Below are 22,015 nucleotides of genomic sequence, written 5' to 3' on the forward strand. Positions count from 1 at the left end.
CCCTCCACCTCCAATTTCAAAAGTTTTACTAGAGGCACACGTTCGAGGTATTCCAAAATTCTAGGACAATTCACTTAAAAGTACTTCAAAACCGCAAGAGTGGGGTCGTACGGACGGACGGACAAATTCTACGCCGCCTCCCTTTATATAAACTTACCTCGGTTGTTCTGTCTTTATGTATTTGCCACCATGCGATTTCCATTTTTAATTTCTCCGCAGCAATGAGGCTTCACTACTACGCAGTTTCGACAACAACGCGGCACTCTACACCGAGGCTTCACTATGACGCAATTAAGAAGTGTCTGATATCATGTAAGATGTTGCGATTTTTACGAGATCAATCAACTAACGCGTGTATTGATTCCTCTGTGTTCTGAACTATCACTTTTTTCACCATCCACCCGCTTGTGAAACGGGTACAAATGATTCTTACTTTTTGGTATAGACTTTCCTGAAATGCGCTTAATTCATTCGCACAAACATGTTTCTTTAATATTTCAAGTGCTTCGTGTCCTCATAGCTTGTAATGTATTATTGAATCATCCTGTATACAGTACCGTAAAAAATATTGCTATGTAAACAACGTCATGTAGACGTTATTTCGACCTAAGCACCAAAAATAATGACATGCCTGTCCGTATATGAGAATATTTCAATTTAGTAAGTGTAAATGTGGGAATTATTTACGAATAAACAGCAAGTTGGTGTATTTTACTTGAATTTTTTGTCAGTGTTTGTCTTTCCTTTTACAAAATTATGTAAATGCGTAATTTTTTGTTTAAATTTTATCGCTTTGTAATTCAATTTAGATAAGGTGTTAAAAGTAAGACACATCTGCCCAAGTTTGCGCACTTTATAAAAGGTTATATCTCGAGTTTGTTTTATGGTGCAAGTGGTGTTTCCTTAAATACGTGAATTAACGAAAAACGAGGCTGCAGGTTTCACGACGGTTGAGCGTGTACAATGTGTATAATCTTTTTACACTAATTTTCGAGATTATTTGGATTATTAAGAAAAAAACTAATTTGAATTTTTTAATTTTTAATTGTCGACCGCCTGCGTGAAGAGTAATATGTCCAAACAGAGTTTGTACGCCTTTCTTTGTTACAGGGATTTTGTTTTAAATCTTTCATATGATTTAGATTAATTTTGCTAATTTGTCATTAAATTAATTGTGTGTTTATTCGAATCCAAAGTACGACCCAGGTAGAGTTTTCATGTCAAATTTTTGTTTTCGTGCTCAAGATTTATTTCAGGTGTTGATCAAAATTTATGTAATAAATTATTTGAAATTTTCGAAAGTTGATCGACGCCACCGACTCTCTCCAGTTGGTCTAGTCTCTAGTCAATATTAGGGTCTTTCTTTATGGCAGATGCCGGATGTGCACGAGGAGAGATTATAAAAAGTTTCAATTTTGATTTGTTTTAAGCTAGCTGGTCAGGTATTTTGTGGGTGGCGGAGTAACCGCATGCCATTGTGCTCAGCAATATACAGTGTGTCCACGGATTGAGTGCACCTAAGGTGTATGACAATCGTTTTGATCTTCATGTTCTGAGGATCGCTCCTGCTTAGTCTCAAACTAAGGTATTAAAAAATTGAACCAATTCAATTAATAATTTACAGGTTGTCTTTTTAGCGGAATTCTAAAAATGAGTCAGGAGTTACTTTTCGCAGATAGAACAAACATGTATTAAAACCAGGTGTCAAATTCTTGACAGAATAGCTTCCTAGCTGAAACCAAAAATTGCCAACAAACGTACGTACGTACATACAGACGGAAAAAATAAGAAAGGTGCATTTTTTACGCATGCATTTTGTTTGCTTTTATTAGAGGGACCTACCATCCAAATTTCGTTAAAATTGCTCCAGAAATAAGAAAGTTGGATGTTGCACATGCGCAACACGATTTTTGCGTATGAATTTTGTTTGCTTTTATTAAAGGGACTTACCATAGAAATTTCGTTTAAATTGCTTCAGAAACAAGATCGTTGCGTTTTGCACATATGCAACACAATTTTTTGACTTTGACAATTTTTTTCTCCGTTTTTTGATAATATAACCCGGCCCAATTTTTTGTAGGTTGTACACAGCAAAATAAGGTCTTCCAAATAATAGAATAAAAATTTTAGGTTGCTATTTGAAAAAAAAAGTTCGATGCCGTTACGGCGCTCCAAAATTTTTTTTCAAAAATCCGGCCCGTTATTTTTCTGTTCGGTATGCCTAAAACATATATACAAAATTTCAACAAAATCCGTCGAGCCGTTTTCTCAGAAAATTGCCAACAAACGTACGTACGTACGTACATACAGACGGAAAAAAATTTTCTTTAAAAGTTGCTTAAAATGGTCTAAAACGTCGACATTTGATGAAATTTTGAAATGTTCAAAAAACGGCTATCGCAATAGATACCTAGCACATGCTGATGCTAGGAAGCTAAAAAGTTGGTTAGAATTAAAAGTTATGGAAGTTATGGTCAATTTTCATACAAATCGGCCTACTTTGATTTTTCATCAACATGAGACAACAATTTTAAAATCAGTCAATCGTGTAATAGTATATTAAAGTACAAGTGTCATTTGACGAAGATTGTCGCACGAGGTAGCTTGCCGCATAAGCTGCGGCAAAAGCCGAGTGCGACAAGTAGACAAATGACACGTGTGCTTTATACTATTTTATTTTTCTATTTCGACTTTTATTTTAAATAATAAATTATACAAATTATAAATATTGCCTTTAGACGTTGTTATAGGTAATTTTAAACTATCATTCAGTGTATGTTGGTAATAGACACAGTTCATTTATTTTCACGTTGGCTAACCTGATTCCTGTATTTTCAAACTTCAAACTTTTAATTATTTGGTCATAACACAGGTCAACAAAAAAATATTTTTAGCTTCCTAGCATGTGCTAGGTAGCTATTGCGATAGCCGTTTTTTGAACATTTCAAAATTTCATCAAATGTCGACGTCTTAGACCATTTTAAGAAACTTTTAAAGAATAAAATTTTTTTCCGTCTGTATGTACGTACGTACGTACGTACGTTTGTTGGCAATTTTCTGAGAAAACGGCTCGACGGATTTTGTTGAAATTTTGTATGTATGTTTTAGGCATACCGAACAGAAAAATAACGGGCCGGATTTTTGAAAAAAAATTTTGGAGCGCCGTAACGGCATCGAACTTTTTTTTTCAAATAGCAACCTAAAGTTTTTATTCTATTATTTGGAAGACCTTATTTTCCTGTGTACAACCTACAAAAAATTGGGCCGGGTTATATTATCAAAAAACGGAGAAAAAAATTGTCAAAAGTCAAAAAATTGTGTTGCATATGTGCAAAACGCAACGATCTTGTTTCTGAAGCAATTTAAACGAAATTTCTATGGTAAGTCCCTTTAATAAAAGCAAACAAAATTCATGCGCAAAAATCGTGTTGCGCATGCGCAGAAATGCAATTTTCTTATTTATGGAACAATTAAAACGAAATTTGGATGGTAGGTCCTCCTAATAAAAGAAAACAAAATGCATGCGCAAAAAATCGAGTTGCGCATGTGCAACATCCAACTTTCATATTTAAGTTGCCCATTAGTGTGTATTTTTTATTAGTGTCAAATTGCGATTTTTCACAACGAATAAATTGGAATGGTATGTTCGATAACAGTTCAAGAAATGTTTGACGTATCCTGAAATCGTGTAATATTGGTTGCATACAATTCCACGAATTGACGGTTTTCTCTTCATAGCATGAGCTAGGTACAATGCGAAATTTCATCAAATGTTGACGTTTTAGATCATTTTAAGCAACTTTTAAAGAATAAATTTTTCCCGTCTGTAAGTGCGTACATATGTTGGCAATTTTTGGTTTCAGCTAGGAAGCTATTCTGTCAAGAATTTGACACCTGGTTTTTTTGCGCATGGGATTTACATAATATATTCTGATTATAATAAGCAAAAATAAATAAAAAGTGCAATTAGACATCGAAAACATTTGCTTTTACAAAAGTTATAGCGATTTGATTGAAAGCTTTCAGGGGCGAAAATTAAAGCTGGAATCTTTGTTTTACCTCAAATAAAAAGAAAAATGGAGGGTGATATTTTCCCGCGGTTACTTACCAAAGAAGAAAAAAAATCCTGGAACAGTTTTAAGTCAATAGTCCATAGTTTCACGTTCAGTGTTTCCTGGGAAACCATAGAGCTAAAAATTATGACGAGCTGATGGGTTTTGGTTTTGTATCATCGGGTATAAAATGTCTCTAAAGATGCACAGGTTACATTTTCATTTAGATTAATTTACGGATAATATGGGAGCTTATTCGGAATAACAAGGACAACCCTTTCATTAAGACATAATGGAATTTAGGCACGTTACGAAGGCCAGTAAGCTGGAAGCATGATGGAAGATCATATTTGGGGGTTGATGAGAAAAACTTCAGTTGCACATGTCAAAAACAGCAAAACTGTTCCATTTTCAAACATGTAGACTCTAAGACAAACAGATTATAAATGTAGGAACGTTACCTTATAATAAATCATGTCTATGTAAGTAAGATTTTATAGGTATTTTTATTTTTTGGTTTTTTGCATTTTTTTCGCACAAAAACAAATACATAACCCCATGCGCAAAAATGCTGTAGACCGGTGAATTCCATTTTGCGGCAGTTATGATGAATACGGATTACAAACACGTCTCTTGTACCCCACCAGAGATCCACGAGATTACCAATGAAGCGACGTTAAATTTACTGCTTGTAAAATCGAAAGTAAAGCACGAGGAGTACAACATTTTTGAAAACTGGCTGGCCGAGAAGGGAGTTCAAAAAGTAAGCAAGAATGTACTGCTGGCATATTTTACTACGCTAAGTAAAAATAAAAAAAGTTCCACCCTTTGGAGTATATATTCAAAATTAATCGGAATTAATACAATCGGTCAAGTTCCTCGTACGTTATTTACACTTTACAGGTTATGTTTAGTTTTGATTTGACGGATACCGTTGACGGCAAAAAAGCGAGGGGTACCAATCCAACAAAATAAAAAAAATAATACGTTTCTATTTCTTTCAGCATCATTTCTGTCTAGAAACGCACGCAAACTGGGCCAATCAAGTACGGTTTCAGTATTGTTTCCACATCGAAATAGAAAAAAAACAATTACGTCTTAGACATATCCGAGGACATATCAACTTCTGCAGGGGCACCTCTAAAAAGCATTATGCGGATCACTTTGTAATTGGGCGCAAGTCTGTTGAGGGCCTAGAACAAGAGGGGCAATAAATATATAAATAAAAAACTCGACTTTCGTTTTTTATACAAATCAGCCTGCTTTGATTTTTGTTACAAACATGAATTCAAAAGTATTGGATGCTAATAAAAAATCAAAGTAGGCCGATTGGTATGAAAATTTAATTAAGGTCTTCTATAACTTTTTAAAATATATTTTTGTTATATATTTTGTTATACATAATTTTGTTGGGACGAGTTTCCTGGGAGGTAAATACCTATAACTTTTTGAAGCGAATAATCTTGGAATATTTTGAAGGCTTGTTATAGGGGCATATTCATCGATTGAATATGGTGACGAATATTCCAGGGGAGTGTGTAGATAAATGCAACTAAACAATAAAAAGGACAATTAAAACGAATGGCTCTAGATTTTTTCCCTAAAATGAAGAACGCTGATCTCAAGATTGGGGAGCATTAAATAGCGTGCGCATAATTTAATTTTTCCAAAAATAGAACGTTATAAATTATTGACAGTATACGTAGGTCGTCGAGAATATTTTATTTTGAAAATTTGACGCGGTAAAAAGGCGATGACCGACTCGACTCGTTTGACACATGTCGAGGCACTTCAAAATCTTTGCAACTGAAATAGCGAAACGTGCTCTTATGAAATAACACGGCAGCCAAAACAAACTGCGAAAACACGTGCTTCATTTGCGAACTCGTTTCACTTAAAAATTAAAATGATCTAATTTCGGTGCACGTTTTTCGCAGACGACATCCCTTTCATTCGAAGCTGTTACTTTCCACTGGTCGGATAAAAAAACCTTAATACAGGGTGTTCAATTTTGCTGTTCTGAAAAATGTATTTGTGGATTAAGGAAAAGGTTTCTGCTTGCAGTACTGGTAAATGCCAATGTCGATAATTATACCTTAAACACGAAAATCCATATTTTAAAATAACACTTGCAATTCGATATTAAATTTCTAAAAATTCGCAAGGTAGACGGAAGGCAAGCTGCAAATTGCCCTTGGATGCTACAGGCCAATAATAAAAGTAGCAATTATGGTTTACGCACAGTTATCATAATTACAGTAATTTTTTTTTCAAGAAAGAACACTTTCCTTAAATTATGTTTAATAAACTTTCAGGTTGTAGTACGTCTTAATGGGTTCTAATTAACTGGCAAACTGACAAGAAGGTACCACGGCAAAGAATAATGGTTATATTATTGAGAAAGTCGTGGCACAGTAACCACCATTCTATTTTAACATATACGAATTTGAATTTTCAATTATCGAATTGTCCTCTTAAGTCTTAAGCGAGGGCGCAAACACATTTGAGCTTCACCAAATTCTGTATCTAGGGTTTGTTCCACAACTTGGAAAAGACGCTCCTGGAGAGAAGAACAAAAACTGTTTTTTCGTAGGGCAACAATTTTACGTACTTAATTAATACCTAGCCAAAAACCTAGGTAAATCTTTTCCATCAATAATTATTTGAAAAAAATCTTCCATATTTTTTTTGGTAAAAATAATCACATATTAAAAATAATAGTCGAATAATATGGGAGCTATGATTTTTCATTTTTTTTCATAAATTATACAAACGCGAAATCTGTTGTGCGCGGGGACATCGGGGCGCCATCATGTCGATAATGCATTTGTCAGCGGCGATAAGGAAAAGGCGAAAGTCGAAGAAACAAATGGAATTGCATGGATTTTGAATCCCAAAATCGCCGAATATTTATATAAAATTTCCCACGTTTAGGATTTTCGAATTTTAAGAGCTGTGCATTTTCCCCAGTTTAGGATATTTTAGCTTTGTAGCAGATTGAAACTGTGTCAAAGACACAGTAGTCTTTTTGAAAATCTTGAATTGTAAAGATAAGAGAATTCTAAAAACGTTGGATGAAGTTTTATTTTATCGCTTCAATATTACCTCACGCGTGGAAATTAAATTGCTTGCCAAAGTTCAACGTCTCGCGATTTTAACCCCCCCCCCCCCCCCCGCGCGCGAATGTACTGACTATACAGATCGAATACCTTACTCCAGCTCCTAAAAAGTGTATTTTTTGCATTTGTGCGCATTTTTGGAAATTTATGTGTAAAAAAGATGGCTTTTAATCTCACTTTCGCCGGCTGCGGCGCCTTCGCCGGCTGCGGCGCCTTCGCCGGCTGCGGCGCCGCAGAAGAACGCCTGTATAAAGACGAGGAGTGTGGACATGTTCTACCTGGGCCGTGTCATTAACAACTTTAAGGATGGAGATATATGATGTGGAGTAGCCAACATTTGGGCGACATCTCCGAGCGTGTTATAAGTACTAACTTGGTGATTTTTCAGTTTTTTCCTATCTCTTTTCAAATTGGACCGTCGGGAAGATCTGGGACGTAACTTCTTCGTTACGGAATTTTTTAACCTGGTGGGGAAATGAACCACCTTTTGCAAGGCTCGCGACTTCGAGAGGCAGTGTACTTCGGGCGCCCATAAAGTATCTTCCGCTGCGAATTTTGTCCCTCGGTAGCGGTAGCCTCCGACAAGATCTTAGTGATGGTGGAGTCAAAACTTCAAACGCGAATTGCGGTTGAACGGAGGCCCTTCGATCTGACAGGAGGATAATTTTTTACACTTCATACGGCAGCGGGTAAAACAGTCTCACAGTATTCGAGTTACGAATATTTTATGTCGAAAAACACGAAAAGGGGTGCGGGAGCTCGAACGGTTTCTTTAATTTTCCCATCATTTCATCAAGTTTAAAAGTTTACTTTTTTCTTATTGCAAGTACAAAACAAATTAATTATTAATGTTCCCTCGAACTAAAACTATTAAGAATAATAGTAATTTATTATACAAGAAAATAATAGGGATGGTTAGTTTCTCTTTACCGTCGTGTATAATACAAACTTTTATTTTATAACAGATGCCATATAAGTCATTATAAAACTTCTGAAAATTCTGTTAAGTATTTAATTTAGAAGTCGAAAATAGCAAGCTTAGGTTCTCCCGTCGTTTATATATATATATTGTTTTCTCTTCTGAACTTTAATTTTATTTCGTGCTCCGCATCCCATTTTTAATAAGAATGACAGATGTCATTAGAATGCACAATCACTGAAGCTATTAAAATGTGAATTTAAGATCTGCTATAAAATAAACTAATTTTATAAACCCCCCCTACAACTTGTGTATATGAAATTTTTTAAGATCGCATCATTTAGACGGCTCTAAAATTCACGCATCCATTATATCCATTTGAACGATGGCCTGCCAGTGGTGTTAATTTCCCTTCGACAATGCATCGTAATTTAATTTATGACTTCGCACTTCTGTAGACAAAACAACATCGAAAAAATTGAAAGTTAATGACGGAATAATTCGGCGAGCACGTATTTATTATCTGTTGTCACACTCAGTAATGAAGTATGATCTTATGCAATCTTGACGTAATCGCCGCTTTTAAGGTTGATATAATTTTTTTTCGTGCCTCTTTTCCCGAATCCAAATTAAACATTCCGCCACCTGTTCCGCAGTCGTCGGCAATGATGCCATTTTCCAGTTTTATGACCTACATACTTTACCTTTAAGTTATCTGATTACAATGAGACTTGAAGGTAATTTGCAATTACGTAGCGTAGTTCAGGTTATATGAAAAGTGTATTAATCAAACCGCTTAATCTATCACGGAATCAGGCTTGTATAATACGTGTGTAATTATCCCATTGATTGCGTTCGATAGTTGTCGTGACTAATCTTGCCATTGACATAAATATTTTGCAGATACAACGACTGATAGGATTTGCAGTAACATTGTAAATCGACGATTTGGAACTCAGCCATGCCCAATACTGATGGTTGAGCAATAAATTCGTGCTCAATTCGCAGTTTCAGTTTTGTTTTGATTTTTGAATATATTTATTGGGATGTTTTTGTGCAACACTGATTTTATTTATTTTTGTCCACTGTCATGTTTTAGTTTTACCGCCAACGATGGTGTGTTCCTGAAAATGACATTTTTAATACACGCGAAGAACTTGGGACTGTTCGTCGTATTTATATTCATACAAATAATGTAGGTATCCAGTTTTTCCAGAGAAAGTCGCCATTTAGCTCGTTGTGCAAATCCAGGAAGTCGTGTTATTTACACATGCAATGTTCCCTAATAAAATGATTAATATACGAGACAAGAAGGCGCCAGAGAAATCGACCTGGGTTTTGCACCACGTTTCCCTAGCCAGTAGAATAAAGAACACTCTTCAAATAGAAACTACGTTTAAAATTAATCCCCGATATTGTGGTTATCGACACGAAATTCTATACTAAAATACATTGGTCATTGGCCTTATTTGTCCAATCAATTAGTTTGACACTTACCTGTAAATTTCTCTGCGTTTTAGATTTTAATAGGTTAGCAAACATGATGAAATAATAAGCTAAAAAAGTCCGATGGTGTACACGAAGACCACGTTTTGTCACAAATTTAGGTTTCCTGACCTCTTCCTTAATCAGCACGTGTAAAGAAACTTGATTTTCACGTCGTCTGTGAGGGATTGATTCGTTTTTGGGCGATGAATGAACCTCTAAAGTGAAGAGCGAACTGGGAATGTTACTTTTATTCGGCTCTTGAAGGCTTTATACAGAATGTAGTACAGAAGTATGTTTAAGGGACCAAAACAAACATTTTGGTCAAATAACCCAGTGGTCCAAAATGTTTCGTTTTCACTCCTGCTTTGCTCTTTCAACCTCTTTACATTCCCATACCACGCGCTCTATATCTTCCTCCACAAATTCTGCATTTCCTTTCTTCTTCTTTTCCACTTCTCTTTCTCTCTCCTCGATTCCTCATCTAAACTTTGCTATTATTTTTATAATCCCCCCCCCCCCTAGGTATTTCTACAACCACTTCTTCACTATCAGCTCTTTGTACCTATTGTTTACTCGTGAGCTCTCGATTTTCCTCTTTTGTTGCTGTACTTCTATATCTATGTCCCTTTTTGTAAGTACATCTTCCATCCTTTCCCCTATTTTCTCTCCTCCTTTCGACCTATGGCCATCCGTATCCATTTTTCATAATTTTTTTTGTTCCCCCCTTAATCATAGATATATCCTACAACCAGAAAACTGCGTCAACATATGTGAGAGACAACCAACAGTAGAATACTGATCATGCGCACTCATTTGACATTATCGGCACTTCAGTGGCGTGTTATTTCCTTACATCATATAGAGGTTTACGGCCACAAATGTGTTTTACAATTGGATTTGTACTTGGTGACAAAATCACACCGATCACATTTTAAATCCGTGGTGTATACACTTGATACCCAACATTATTTCATTAATTCAGTTTATCTTTCACTCCTTTTCTCGAATATGCGTCCCGACGCCATCCTTATCTTCTCTTTTTTTGTTTCCTCCTCTAATATGAAATTTGGTGTCCTTCCGTTTAGACCCAATACCCATGTGTAATATCTTCTTTGTATCCCTTCTAGTTCATCCAATTCTTTCCACCTCCACATCTCCGTTCCGTGCATCAACGCCTCCCACCAGTGCAAAATGGTATTTTCTTATTCTGAAATCGTTTTTGAAGCCCATCTCTCCTATTCCCGACATCTGTATCGTCCCTTTTTTCTTAGTTCGTAGTATTTCAGCATTTGACCCAGTATTTGGTGCATCTGGTACTCGAAATATCTACTTTTCCCCCTCCACTTCCATTCATCCTCTCTTTTCCTTTTTTCTTGCTTTCCTTAATAAAGTGCTGCTTCCGATCCTCTTATTTGTATTTCTTCCAAAAGTCCTGTTTTTATTTCCCTGATTTGTTCTTTTCATATTCTTTCTGTTCATCTTTTTTTCTTTAAATTTTCTTTTGTACTTTTTTGTTCTCTCAATTCCTTTTTCTCTCCATCATTCTTCTATACCTGTTTCTCTCTTCTGTACACTTTATTCCACGTTTCCTTTCTAGTATCTTTCTCGTCCCCCTTCCCCTTCATTAACCTGTTTACACATTATTGCATTTTCATACATCGCTTCATACTTTTCCACTCTTCCTCTGTACTCCATCCTATTTTTCTTCTTGTTCCTCAGTCTCCCTTCGTCTTTGTATCTTTTCCTTTCTTGATGTTTTTATCTTCCCTTTTCGACCCATTTCCATCGGTTGCTGATCTGATTCTATCCTTAGTCCTATCTTAAATTCTTTACTGCCGATCTCTCTCTTCCTCCCATGTATGTGTATTGCCTTCGAGCGTCACCAGCAGTTTCACTCTCTCTTGCTTCTGGACAAGATGGAGTCGGCGATGGTAAGCGCGAATGGAGAACGGCGGTCCCAGGAATGTTAAAGGGCAAGCGGTGGGCGGCTACTGGTGAATGTTAAACAAACTTAAAGCGTACAGAAATTTCTTCAAGCGGGAACAGTACCTAATCGGACTCGGTAGCGGTTTCTACGAAAAAGCAATTGCAGGAGAGCGAGACAATATCCTCCCTAGAATTAATGAAACTGAAAGTAGCAAAAAATTTACCTTGCAATTAATGAAGCGATGGGAATTATTGTGCAAGAAAATGCAAAATCTATAGTTACGATGCGGTAAACTTAATGTAAAAGCAAAATTTAAACGGTATGAATGCAAAATGAACTTACGGAAACGCTCAAAATTACGGTACTTACAAAATGTAGTTTGCAAAGATGCAAAAGGCGGAAAGCAAAAGGATTTAAATACGGTTAAACACCAAAGGCAAAAGATTTTACGTTTCGGTAAACCACCACATGCAAAAGATTACCTCTAAATTAAGCGTTTAACTTATGTAAAATATTCGGCTATGCTATGGCGAGATTGACGGTTTTGGGATAACGTTCGAAAATTACAATCTCTTTAGTTCCGTCCTTCCCAGACTTTTTAAAAATATAGCACCGGTGTCAAAATTCAGTTTTTTAAAAGTGCACCTAAAGGATGTAATCTTGACTTAAGCGGAGGCTGCTAACTGTAACCCATTAAACTAATTACGATTTTCGAAATAGTAGGAAAGTCCTTAAACTGCACCGTTTTAATGCTGAATTTGCGTCAACCATTAGAAAACTAAAATAGATTAATAAGTAATTAATGGGCTTTAAAATAATAAGATTGATTCTCTCACACAAAGCTTACTCCCTTGTTTCCTAGAGCAAATCGGTGCATTCATAAACTATGGTGTCTTAGTAACGAAACGCCCAATCATTCGTCTATGACCATCTTATATACAGGGTATCTATAAAAGAACTCCGGGGTTTTAAGACAAAATATTTTAATACAGTAAAAAACGTACATACATGTTTTATACATGATTAGAAAGCTTACATTTTCAAGATTTTTAACAACTTAGTAAAGTTCAATGTGAGCTCCGTTAGTTAGTTAGTCCAGACGACACTGACTGCCTGCCGCAGCCGTTACGTCATTTCACGGTCAACGCTCCGCAGCGCTGCCAACTGTTGAGAGAAACATTCCCAATTCGTATGAGTAAAACTCTTTGAGCTGCTTGTTTCAAAGGAATTGATCAAATTTTGCTATCTTTTATAGTTTAAAAAATATTAATTTTTTAAACCCCAGAGTTCTTTTATAGACTCCCTGTATGTACATGGTCTAAATGGCGTCGTTTTTCTTATACAGAGTGGAAAAGAGTGAATTTTTGTTCGTTTTTGCGTGTTTACTTTATGTTCTGTGATAATTGTTTCAAATTTGATACATCAATGATGTTTTCGAATCTCTACAATAAAATCAAAATAGTTGGTCGCAGTATACAGGGTGTTGGCGCCTTGTATAACGAAAATGACGCCCTTTAAGACCATGCATATATTGCCTTTTTTTTAAATTTTGGCAAGTACTATAACTCCCTGAAAGATCTGCATTAATGAACACCCTGTATATACATATCTTTAAGAAAAATTCCCGGTACATACTACATTTCCGACTTCTGCATCTCAAAATTATTGACACATTACTAACATTTTCAAATTGTTTACATATTTTGAAGTTAAACGTAAAATGTCTAGTTGGTTCTGGTTACATTGTTAAAAAAAGTTTCCAAAATGTCTACACCTTTTGAAAATTTTATTTATTTCTATTTTTGAAAATTTTTTGAAACATTTGCTGAAGTATTTAAACATTTTTCAGCTATTTTCTATCATTTCGGGAACACTTTTCTATCTCTACACAAATATTTCCAAAATTAAAAAAAAAATGTGCAATTTCTTAACCATTTGCAACACACATTTTCAGGATGCTTCATTTGAAATATTTTTATACATTTCCGAATCATGTAACTTAAAATTATTGACACAATCGTAAAAAAAAAGGCAGATGTGACGCGTTCTTTCCGAGAAATGTGATCTGCTCATTCGGGAATTCACGAGAATGTTCCGTGATCTTTGTAGAAACTTTCCGTTTGCCATACACGCGTGTTTAATGGAAGTTCCAATATCGATGCCGCAATGATTATTGGCGAAGTTCGCGCTTGTATTATGATAAATTTACATGTTATAAATTTCTGTACAATACGGTTATAAATTAATTAATAATTAATTAAATTTACGTTACATGGTCTCGATAAACAAATGAATTAAAAATTAATACTCATTATTGGATGACAATGGTACCCAAATCGTTGGGTGTTATCTTGTTTTTGTATGCCGCTTCAAAGAAGCCGCGCTTTGTTGCGCAATTCGACTATTATTTAGCTATTCTATTACAAACTCAAATTACGTTCGCGTACAAACAGTACCTATCTACTAATTATGCACACGTAAACGGTGTACATTACAATCATTAAATACACATCGCTGCCGCCGATAACCGCAACACCAACTGTAATAAAAGTTTGAGATAAACGATGCATTTCCTGTAATGTTCTTGTAAAAGTCAAGTTTAATGCAATAACGCTGTAAATTTGGATTGTTACAAATTAAAAGGATCATCACCGCCTTCTGACGTAGGCACTTGAAGCTTGATGACGACGCTCCGATTTATCATCAACAGGTGTTAACCTTCATCATCTCTTATTATCTACTACACCTTTTAAAGTAAATACAATTATAGTAACCGTGATTATTCTTTTTCAGGGTGACTACATACGACACCCGGTTTTGTACGAGCTGTCGCACAAGTATGGCCTCCAAACCGAAAACCTACCGGACTCGCTCCTGCCGTGCAAGCTGGAGGAGCTGAAGGAGGCGATCCGGCGCGAAATTCGCAAGGAGCTCAAAATTAAAGAGGGCGCCGAGAAGCTTCGCGAGGTCGCGACCGATCGCAAATCGTTAAGTCACGTGGCAACTATAGTCAAAAATTCAAATTCCAAACTCGCAGAACTGAAAAATGAACTTAGCGAACTGGAATCTCAAATTATACTCACTCAGGGACAGAGCGCCCCTTCTACGCCACCGACGAACGGCGGTAAGTGCCCGTTTTTGAAAAGTAGCAGGTGCGCAAATTCATCCTTTTAGGGACTTTTGCGCGCCGGCAAAGAGAATAGAATAGAAAACCTTGATATTTATTACATGTCATGATCGTGACTAAATTGTATCGTAATTGTACATCTCACACGCAGCTCTAGGTCATGTAATTGTACGGTAGGAATAATTCCATTTTTTGTATAAAGCTAGTGCAAAAAATTACATTCATAATATTGGCTTTAATTAAGTTTTCATTTTTTAAGGTGAAGGATTGCAATTTCCACCAATTAAAATAAACAAGGTTATTTTTTTTGTATTTTGGTTGCAAGTTTAATGTTAAGCTAATTAACTATAATCGTACGTTACATCGCAAGTTTTGTAATAGTAATTTTCAGGTGCAAGTTTGCGCGAGAATAATTGTTTTATCAAAGCGTGCACACTTAAAATGAAATTTCCCATTTTCAGATTTAAAAAAAACGAAAGGAACAACCAGAAATCACAACGCAAGTATCAAGTTAAATGTACACAAATTTAAATTGGCCAAATTTGGGAGAAATTGGGGTACTCTCTTCCAGCGCTCCGTTCTCGAGATATTCGCATTTGAAATTTTGATTTTCCTATTGGACTACAATCCACTCCACTCCACGGTGCAATATTCAAAAATCTACAGATTAATCAGTTTATGTTTTTTTTTTCACAACTAGTATGTATTTGAATTTGAAACACTAGGTGTTTTTTCGTTTCGGCGCTTAAACACTTTCCAAACATTTGACGATCATACAAAAATTCATATTAAGAAAATTTTGATTTTTTATTAGTAAAAATTTAACCCAAGGTTGGTATCTTTTAAATGCAACGCCCTGTATTTTTTGCATTTTTTTCCTGATTGCAATGATGTATCACATTCTATATTTTTTTAATAGATATAATTATACACTGTGTCCAAGGTAAGGATGTCTTTCATGGGTTTATCGAAAACCATAGAAGATACGATCGTGAAATTAGGGAAACGTTGCACAATTAAAGAGTGTATATCGTGCTGGAAAGAAAACCAGAAAATTTCGATTATTTCCAAAGGTATGCCAGAACAGAGAAATCATCAACAACTTTACATTGTATTGAGTAGCATTTTTTATTTCGACTACAAAGATGTACGACGCACAAAAAAACTAAAGTTGGAACCTTAGGTTCCATCAGGATGGCGCACCCGTACACAACGCGCTAATCGTGTGAACCTATGGCACAAATTTTCTGGAAAACGGAATATACGTGCGATAGATATTCTCGCACTATTAAGGCGTTATGGATTCCTTCACAGCATGATACTCTTCTAAACTAAATTAGTGATTTCATTCTAAACAGCGGGAAAAGTTACCACAATTCAATATGGTTTAATTACCCACTTATTTACGCAGTAAATAAAAACGACCGCTCATTCATAATGCATGTGTAATTAAAATTTTTCCATCACTACCAGAAGAAGACGACGAATCATCCAAGGAAATGTCAGATTCTTGTTCAACAATACCTGCAGTTGAAGTATGCTTCCGTGCCTTGCTTCAATCACACCTTCCTAAGTCGTAACATTGTTGTCACTTCAGAAAATCTTAATATCCAACCTACATCTCGCATATCTGAAAGCAGTTCCGTTACCATCCGCGTGCTGCCCTCCGTTGGTGGGATCAAACAAATAGGTTCAATAAACAATCGAAGGCGATAAACGATGGTGGTTGCCGATGGTTAACTTTTTCGGTAGCGATAACGTAGTTTTTTGGTTTATCAAAATCATGAACTCGATGATAACAACGAAAACTTTCACGGCGATTTACAAATTAAAATCGATGAAATGGTATGCTACTTTTTAACAGTCATGCTCATTGTTGGCGATTCTACAACGACCTCTTGTATTCGATTCGAATATTGTTCGACAAGTGCGCATATGAAGGTTAATTCTAACATATACTGGTTATTTGGGTTTTAAATACTATTTTGGAATGTTTCATACATTTTGCAATGATCTTCAAACCAGCTTTTAAATATTCTTGAAGATCATTTATGACATAAAACCTTTCGGGGATTCACAAATGGACGAAGTGACTCGGCTTTAAAAACGACAAAGAATCTCAAGGACTTTTGGAAGACTTTCGATGATCGTGGAAAATGTTTGCAGCCTTTAATGGTTCTTAAAGATTTTTAGAGACCCATAAAAGCTCTTGAAGATTCCTCAAGGCAAGTCCCAAACATTTCTAAAGCGTTTAAATCTTGGAGACCCTTGAAAACCTTTGACGACTCATTAAAGATTTATAAGAGACGCTAAAGTCTTTAGGAAAGGTTTTTTAAAACTCTGTTGACAACTGAATATAAAGGTCCTTGAAGACGAATTTTGATGCTCTTTTATAAAGCCTCTACAAGATTCAGGAAATAAATATTTTTAAAGATTATACACTCTACCATAAGAAATACATGTAAAATTCGAGGCAAAAATGCAAGGTTGATTGCCAAATCAAATACTATACACTGGTTTTGTAATTTTTTCTCCATCGAGTGACGTAAAAATCCAATATGGCGTCCATTTCAAATAAGAAACTTGATGTCAATATCTCGAAAACCGCCATTTTGAAATTTGTTTTTCTATACCCTTTGAATTTATGAATTTATCCCATCGAATATTGCAACTTTTATTTGAAACTTTTTTTCCATAACTCTTTATTACTACTTTTTTTAAATGGCGATTTTCACTTTTTTCCAATTACCTAGGAAACGAATATCGCATCGAAATATCTATCGGTATCAAAAACTACACAACTTTTCTAATTTAACCGGATCTGTAAGTATAATAATAACAAAGATAGACGTTATTCTACTCAATTTAAGACACCCTGTATAAAATGTATGATACTTAATAATAAATATGAAGTGTTATATCGTTACAATAAAAAAGGACGTGTAGGTTAGACTAGACAGAATTCTATAGAAATAGACTAAGCAAAAACGTTTTCGCCCTAAGGCGAGTTACTTCAGCGCATTTTCCATGCATTAATCAGTACTTCCCAAAAAGTCAAATTTTTTTCTTTACTCGAGGCATCCATGGTTAAAATTTCGAAGAAATATCTTCATAAAAAGTTTGCACTGCGCATAGACTGCGCGTGCTCACATCTAATGTTTACAATATGAGATATGTTTGCCTTTAACAAACAGAAATTTCGATAAATAAGACAGTTGATATTGCACATGTGCACATTAATCTCATGTTTACAATATGCGATACGTTTGCTTTTACTAAAAAAGCAGCTTTGGTTAAAATTTCAAAGAAACATCTCCACAAAAGCTACCGAATTAAAAAAAACTAACTAAATATTTGAAAAACTGTAGGAGTAGTTACCGCCTCGAACGGATGGACAGAGAAAGTGACTTAACTTCGTTGAAAAATGCGCCAAGACGTTTTTTTAAATAAATAAAATTTTCATTCGCCGGATGGGCGTCAGAGAGATCTCCCATAGGTAATTGGGGGTGGGCATGTGCTCACCCTTGACTACGTGCAATTAATGTAAACGTTTAGAAACGCACCTAACTCAATGAGTGACATTTACTGCTTTACTGTAATTAAAAGTCAAAAAATTAATTGAATCGAAGAAAAAATGGAAATGTTTATCACTCGTTTCACATTGTATACAACACAAAATTAGATAAATATACAAAATGTCGGAAGCCAGATAGACGGTGTTGGTGCATTTATTAAAATTAATTAAGACATACAATGTCAATATCAGTCTAATTACCACAAAAATTCAACTAATCAAATACTAATTACTAGTGCGGTCAAATATACCTACTTCCTAAATTTTAATTATATGATCGAATTTTTGTGGGTAATTAGTAGATTCTTTCATTTTTTATTGTAATTTCACTCTCATTATTTATTCCAGTACAAATTCTTTTAGTATGATATTACATATGCAAATTAGTGAATGTTTTCCATATTCAAATATACTTAGTAGCATTTTTTGATTTGGCATCTACATTTACATGTGACTTTTTAAGAAATAATTACATCGAAGTGCAATAAAGTCGTTCTTCGGTTCGTTCACTTCCTCCATTCTGAACTGAACGGTCGTCTGTAATAAATTGAAGTGGTAAATGGCCATTTATGACCCGACAGTATATAAAAATACTCTCATTACCATTTAATGCTCCATAATCCTAGCTAATGTAAATGTCTTGTCGAAATACATATTATAGTCACGGAATGCAATTGATTCACAAAACGAATTAGAATGGCATGTGATTGGTATTTCCGAATCAATTTCACTTCCCGGGATCGAAATGACGCCGGTCAAAATTTCCAGAAGTGCTTTTGGGATGTTGTGCAACTCAAGCTTAATTGGTCGTCGTCGGTCAAAGTGTTCTCATTGTAAATAATTACAACGTATTGTGTTCGAAGGTTGGAGGAATCGTATACCCATAAAAATATATACTTAAAGGATGTGAATGTCACAATCATTACCTATTTTATGGTTATTTTTCCCATGTTTTTGTGCGACCATTGTATGGTTATAGGTGGTCGAACGAAAGAAGAGAATTACAAATTCTATAGGAATGTTTCTCGCCAAATGCATAAAGAAAATTGGATTCCCAGCAAAGTTTGAGACTTCTGGCCTAATGTTTTGCTCATCTAGTGGCCACCACTCGTAGAAGTCATCTGGTTTTTAGTCATCAAGGAAGTCTGTTCTATGTTACCAGAATGCCTTCAAATTTGGTACGAATTTTGAGCAATAAATGTTCGGGTCAAATTTTGACCAACGCCCAAGGGGTAGCTAAGGGCAAAATTATATTGTCTACAGATAGAAGGTATACAAAGAAAACAAGTTAAAAAGTAATCGTAAACGAACGATTTACATAAAGCGCATTTCCACTTGCATTCATTTCCCATTTGTAAGATGCAACTTCTGTTAAAATCGTAAAAATCCGGCCACAAATATGGAAGCTAGCGTTGCAAATGTGCAATCCATTTTTGAAGTGCTACTTCAATTTCAATTTATAAGAAGAATTTCATTTCAATGCTTTTCTAAATAAGAAAGTTGGAAATGCGCAAATCTAAATTTTGAAACTAAATAAGAAAGTTGGAACTGCGCATGCGCAAATCTAAATTTTGAAACTAGCGTTTGATTTTCCTTTATTCCAAGTGCTTATGTATCAAATTTCATTCAAATACTTTCATAAATAAAAAAGTTTGCAATTCGGTTTATAAATGGTCGAGATGCGAAAAGGGCACTGTGAATTTTGAATCGATTCGATTCCACTTTTGGCATTGCGTATTATATGGCTAAAGCTATGCCCATATTGAATTTCATGCAATTCAGTTCATAACTAACGGAGATGTCAAAGCGATCGGACATTTCTAAACAAAGTTATCGTTCACACGGACAGATAAGAGGGACAGACAGACAAAGGAACAGACGGACAGACCAACAGACAGACGACATACAGCAATACAAAATTATAAACGATCTCTAGGATCGTTAATAAACGGCAAAAGTGTAAAATTATGGAACATGTAAAAAACGGTTTTTTTGTTTTTTTTTTCAATAACTTTTTTAGCAATAAACGCAGAAAAAAATCCTTCCTTGGTGTAAGCCTCGACACCATAACGAACCAAATAGCGAAAAAAGTAGAACAATAGCTCTTAAGATAAAGAACTAGTAGCGTCTCAACGAACGAGCGGACGGACGGACAAAGTGGCCACAATAGCGCATTTATTTTTTTATTTTTGTGGAAATGCGGTAAAAAGTCAAAGGATATAAATAGCCCCTCCCCTATGGTAGTACGTTGCACCCTCCACAGTAAGTCACGGACTATATGCCGCCATCTTGGAAAACCGGCGACCATATTACATTTTTTAAGTGACCAACATTTTTATATAAAAGAGTACCTTTATTGGAGCATTCATACTAAATGCTTGTATCATCTGAACGATGCGAGTATTTTCTGACATTTATCTGCTACACTATAACAGCCGGCCAATATCAAACAAATCACAAGAAAATAAATCTTGAGAAAATTATAAATAACAACCAAATTCAAGAGTCACCTACCCTCAGTTACCAGCAGCTGACTGCACTAGAATATTTACAATACAGCCAAGAATTACAATTACAACTAAGTACATTACCTTTCGTTACAGTTAGCACAAAATTTACACCAAAATTGTCTTTGACAATTAATACTAAATAGTGATAAGTACTAAGTCGGTACTAAGTGTACTCGCTGAAGGCAAATGCAAAAGTGACGTTACAATTTACAGTGAAACTGTATGAACCTTAAACTGCTCCATAAGCAAAGCTAAATCAAGAAAAATCTTTCATTCATATTAACATTATTTAAAAAATAACATTCTTGTAAAGTGACTGCATTGTATTTAAAGGTTAAAGGTTTCATAAGCGTCACGGCACTACCGGTATCTACAAGCCCCGGTAAGTACCGTCCATGGACTATAACCACCTTCAAGCAAAGATTTGCATCGCGCACGTTTTTGGCAATCATCATGGTCTCGTTCTTTGAACACTTGGCTGCGATGTGGCCCTCGCCCTTGCATATGAAATACCAAGGCTGCTTTCGGTTCCCTGCAATGTTGGCTGACATGTCCATATTTTCGGCAATTGAAACAAAGTAGCTTTGCGACGGCAATTTTTACTGCGGTCGACGCCTTGATTTCAGTTTCTATCTTAGTCGTCCTTTTCCGTTAACGTTCGAACGGTATTCCTGGGAGTTCTTTTCGCCTGCTCGCTCCTAGAGCGTTCCAACACCTCACATTGCTGTAGGTCATGAAACAAGTTATCTAGATCGCTATGGTGCCTCTCTGCCATCACTAAACATACGTTGCTATCATACCACCCAATTAGGATTTGTTGTTTGGTGTCCTCGATGGTCAGGTTTAAATCTTTGCACAGTCTCGCCTCATGGTGAAAATATGGGACCACATTGTGCTCCTTTTTTTTGACAAACTGCATTTTTTTTACTTTGACGGCAATCCTTCGTCTTAGGTGGTGCGAAAGTGGTGACGTGAAGTCAATGTGGACGAGTAACGCAAGCGGCAAGGTAACGCGAAGGAAGATATAAACGGACGACAATTGGAGCTTAATGAAGTTGTTAAAGGAGGGTGTGGCGGAAGAAAAAAGCGATCGTCTCAATCATCCAGGCGGGTCCGTTGGACATGCGCATATATATGTACTCCTTCGTTTTTCTGTTTGCTTTAAAGGCTTAAACCTAAAAATAGCCTACAGTCCAATTCTGCGTTCCTGGTATACGCATTTTTGTGAAAAAAAAATAATTTCCCATACCGGGAATCGAACCTTGGTGAGAGCCTGGTATCCTTGCCACTAGACAATGG

At 35.7% G+C, this 22,015-nt stretch overlaps 1 protein-coding gene across 3 annotated transcripts in view; it reads left to right on the forward strand.

Annotated features, from left to right (window-relative positions):
- Positions 1 to 22,015, forward strand: part of LOC116174767 (serine/threonine-protein kinase N) — a 72,820-nt gene that overhangs the window by 18,641 nt on the left and 32,164 nt on the right. For all 3 annotated transcript variants that reach the window (XM_031492753.1, XM_031492752.1, XM_031492754.1), the window contains one exon: positions 14,299 to 14,629. In XM_031492753.1, the coding sequence (XP_031348613.1) occupies positions 14,299 to 14,629 (331 nt within the window). The remainder of the gene's footprint in view (positions 1 to 14,298; positions 14,630 to 22,015) is intronic.

Source organism: Photinus pyralis, unplaced genomic scaffold (genome assembly GCF_008802855.1).
Source record: "Photinus pyralis isolate 1611_PpyrPB1 unplaced genomic scaffold, Ppyr1.3 Ppyr1.4_LG6, whole genome shotgun sequence".
Taxonomy (NCBI): Eukaryota; Metazoa; Arthropoda; class Insecta; order Coleoptera; family Lampyridae; genus Photinus; species Photinus pyralis.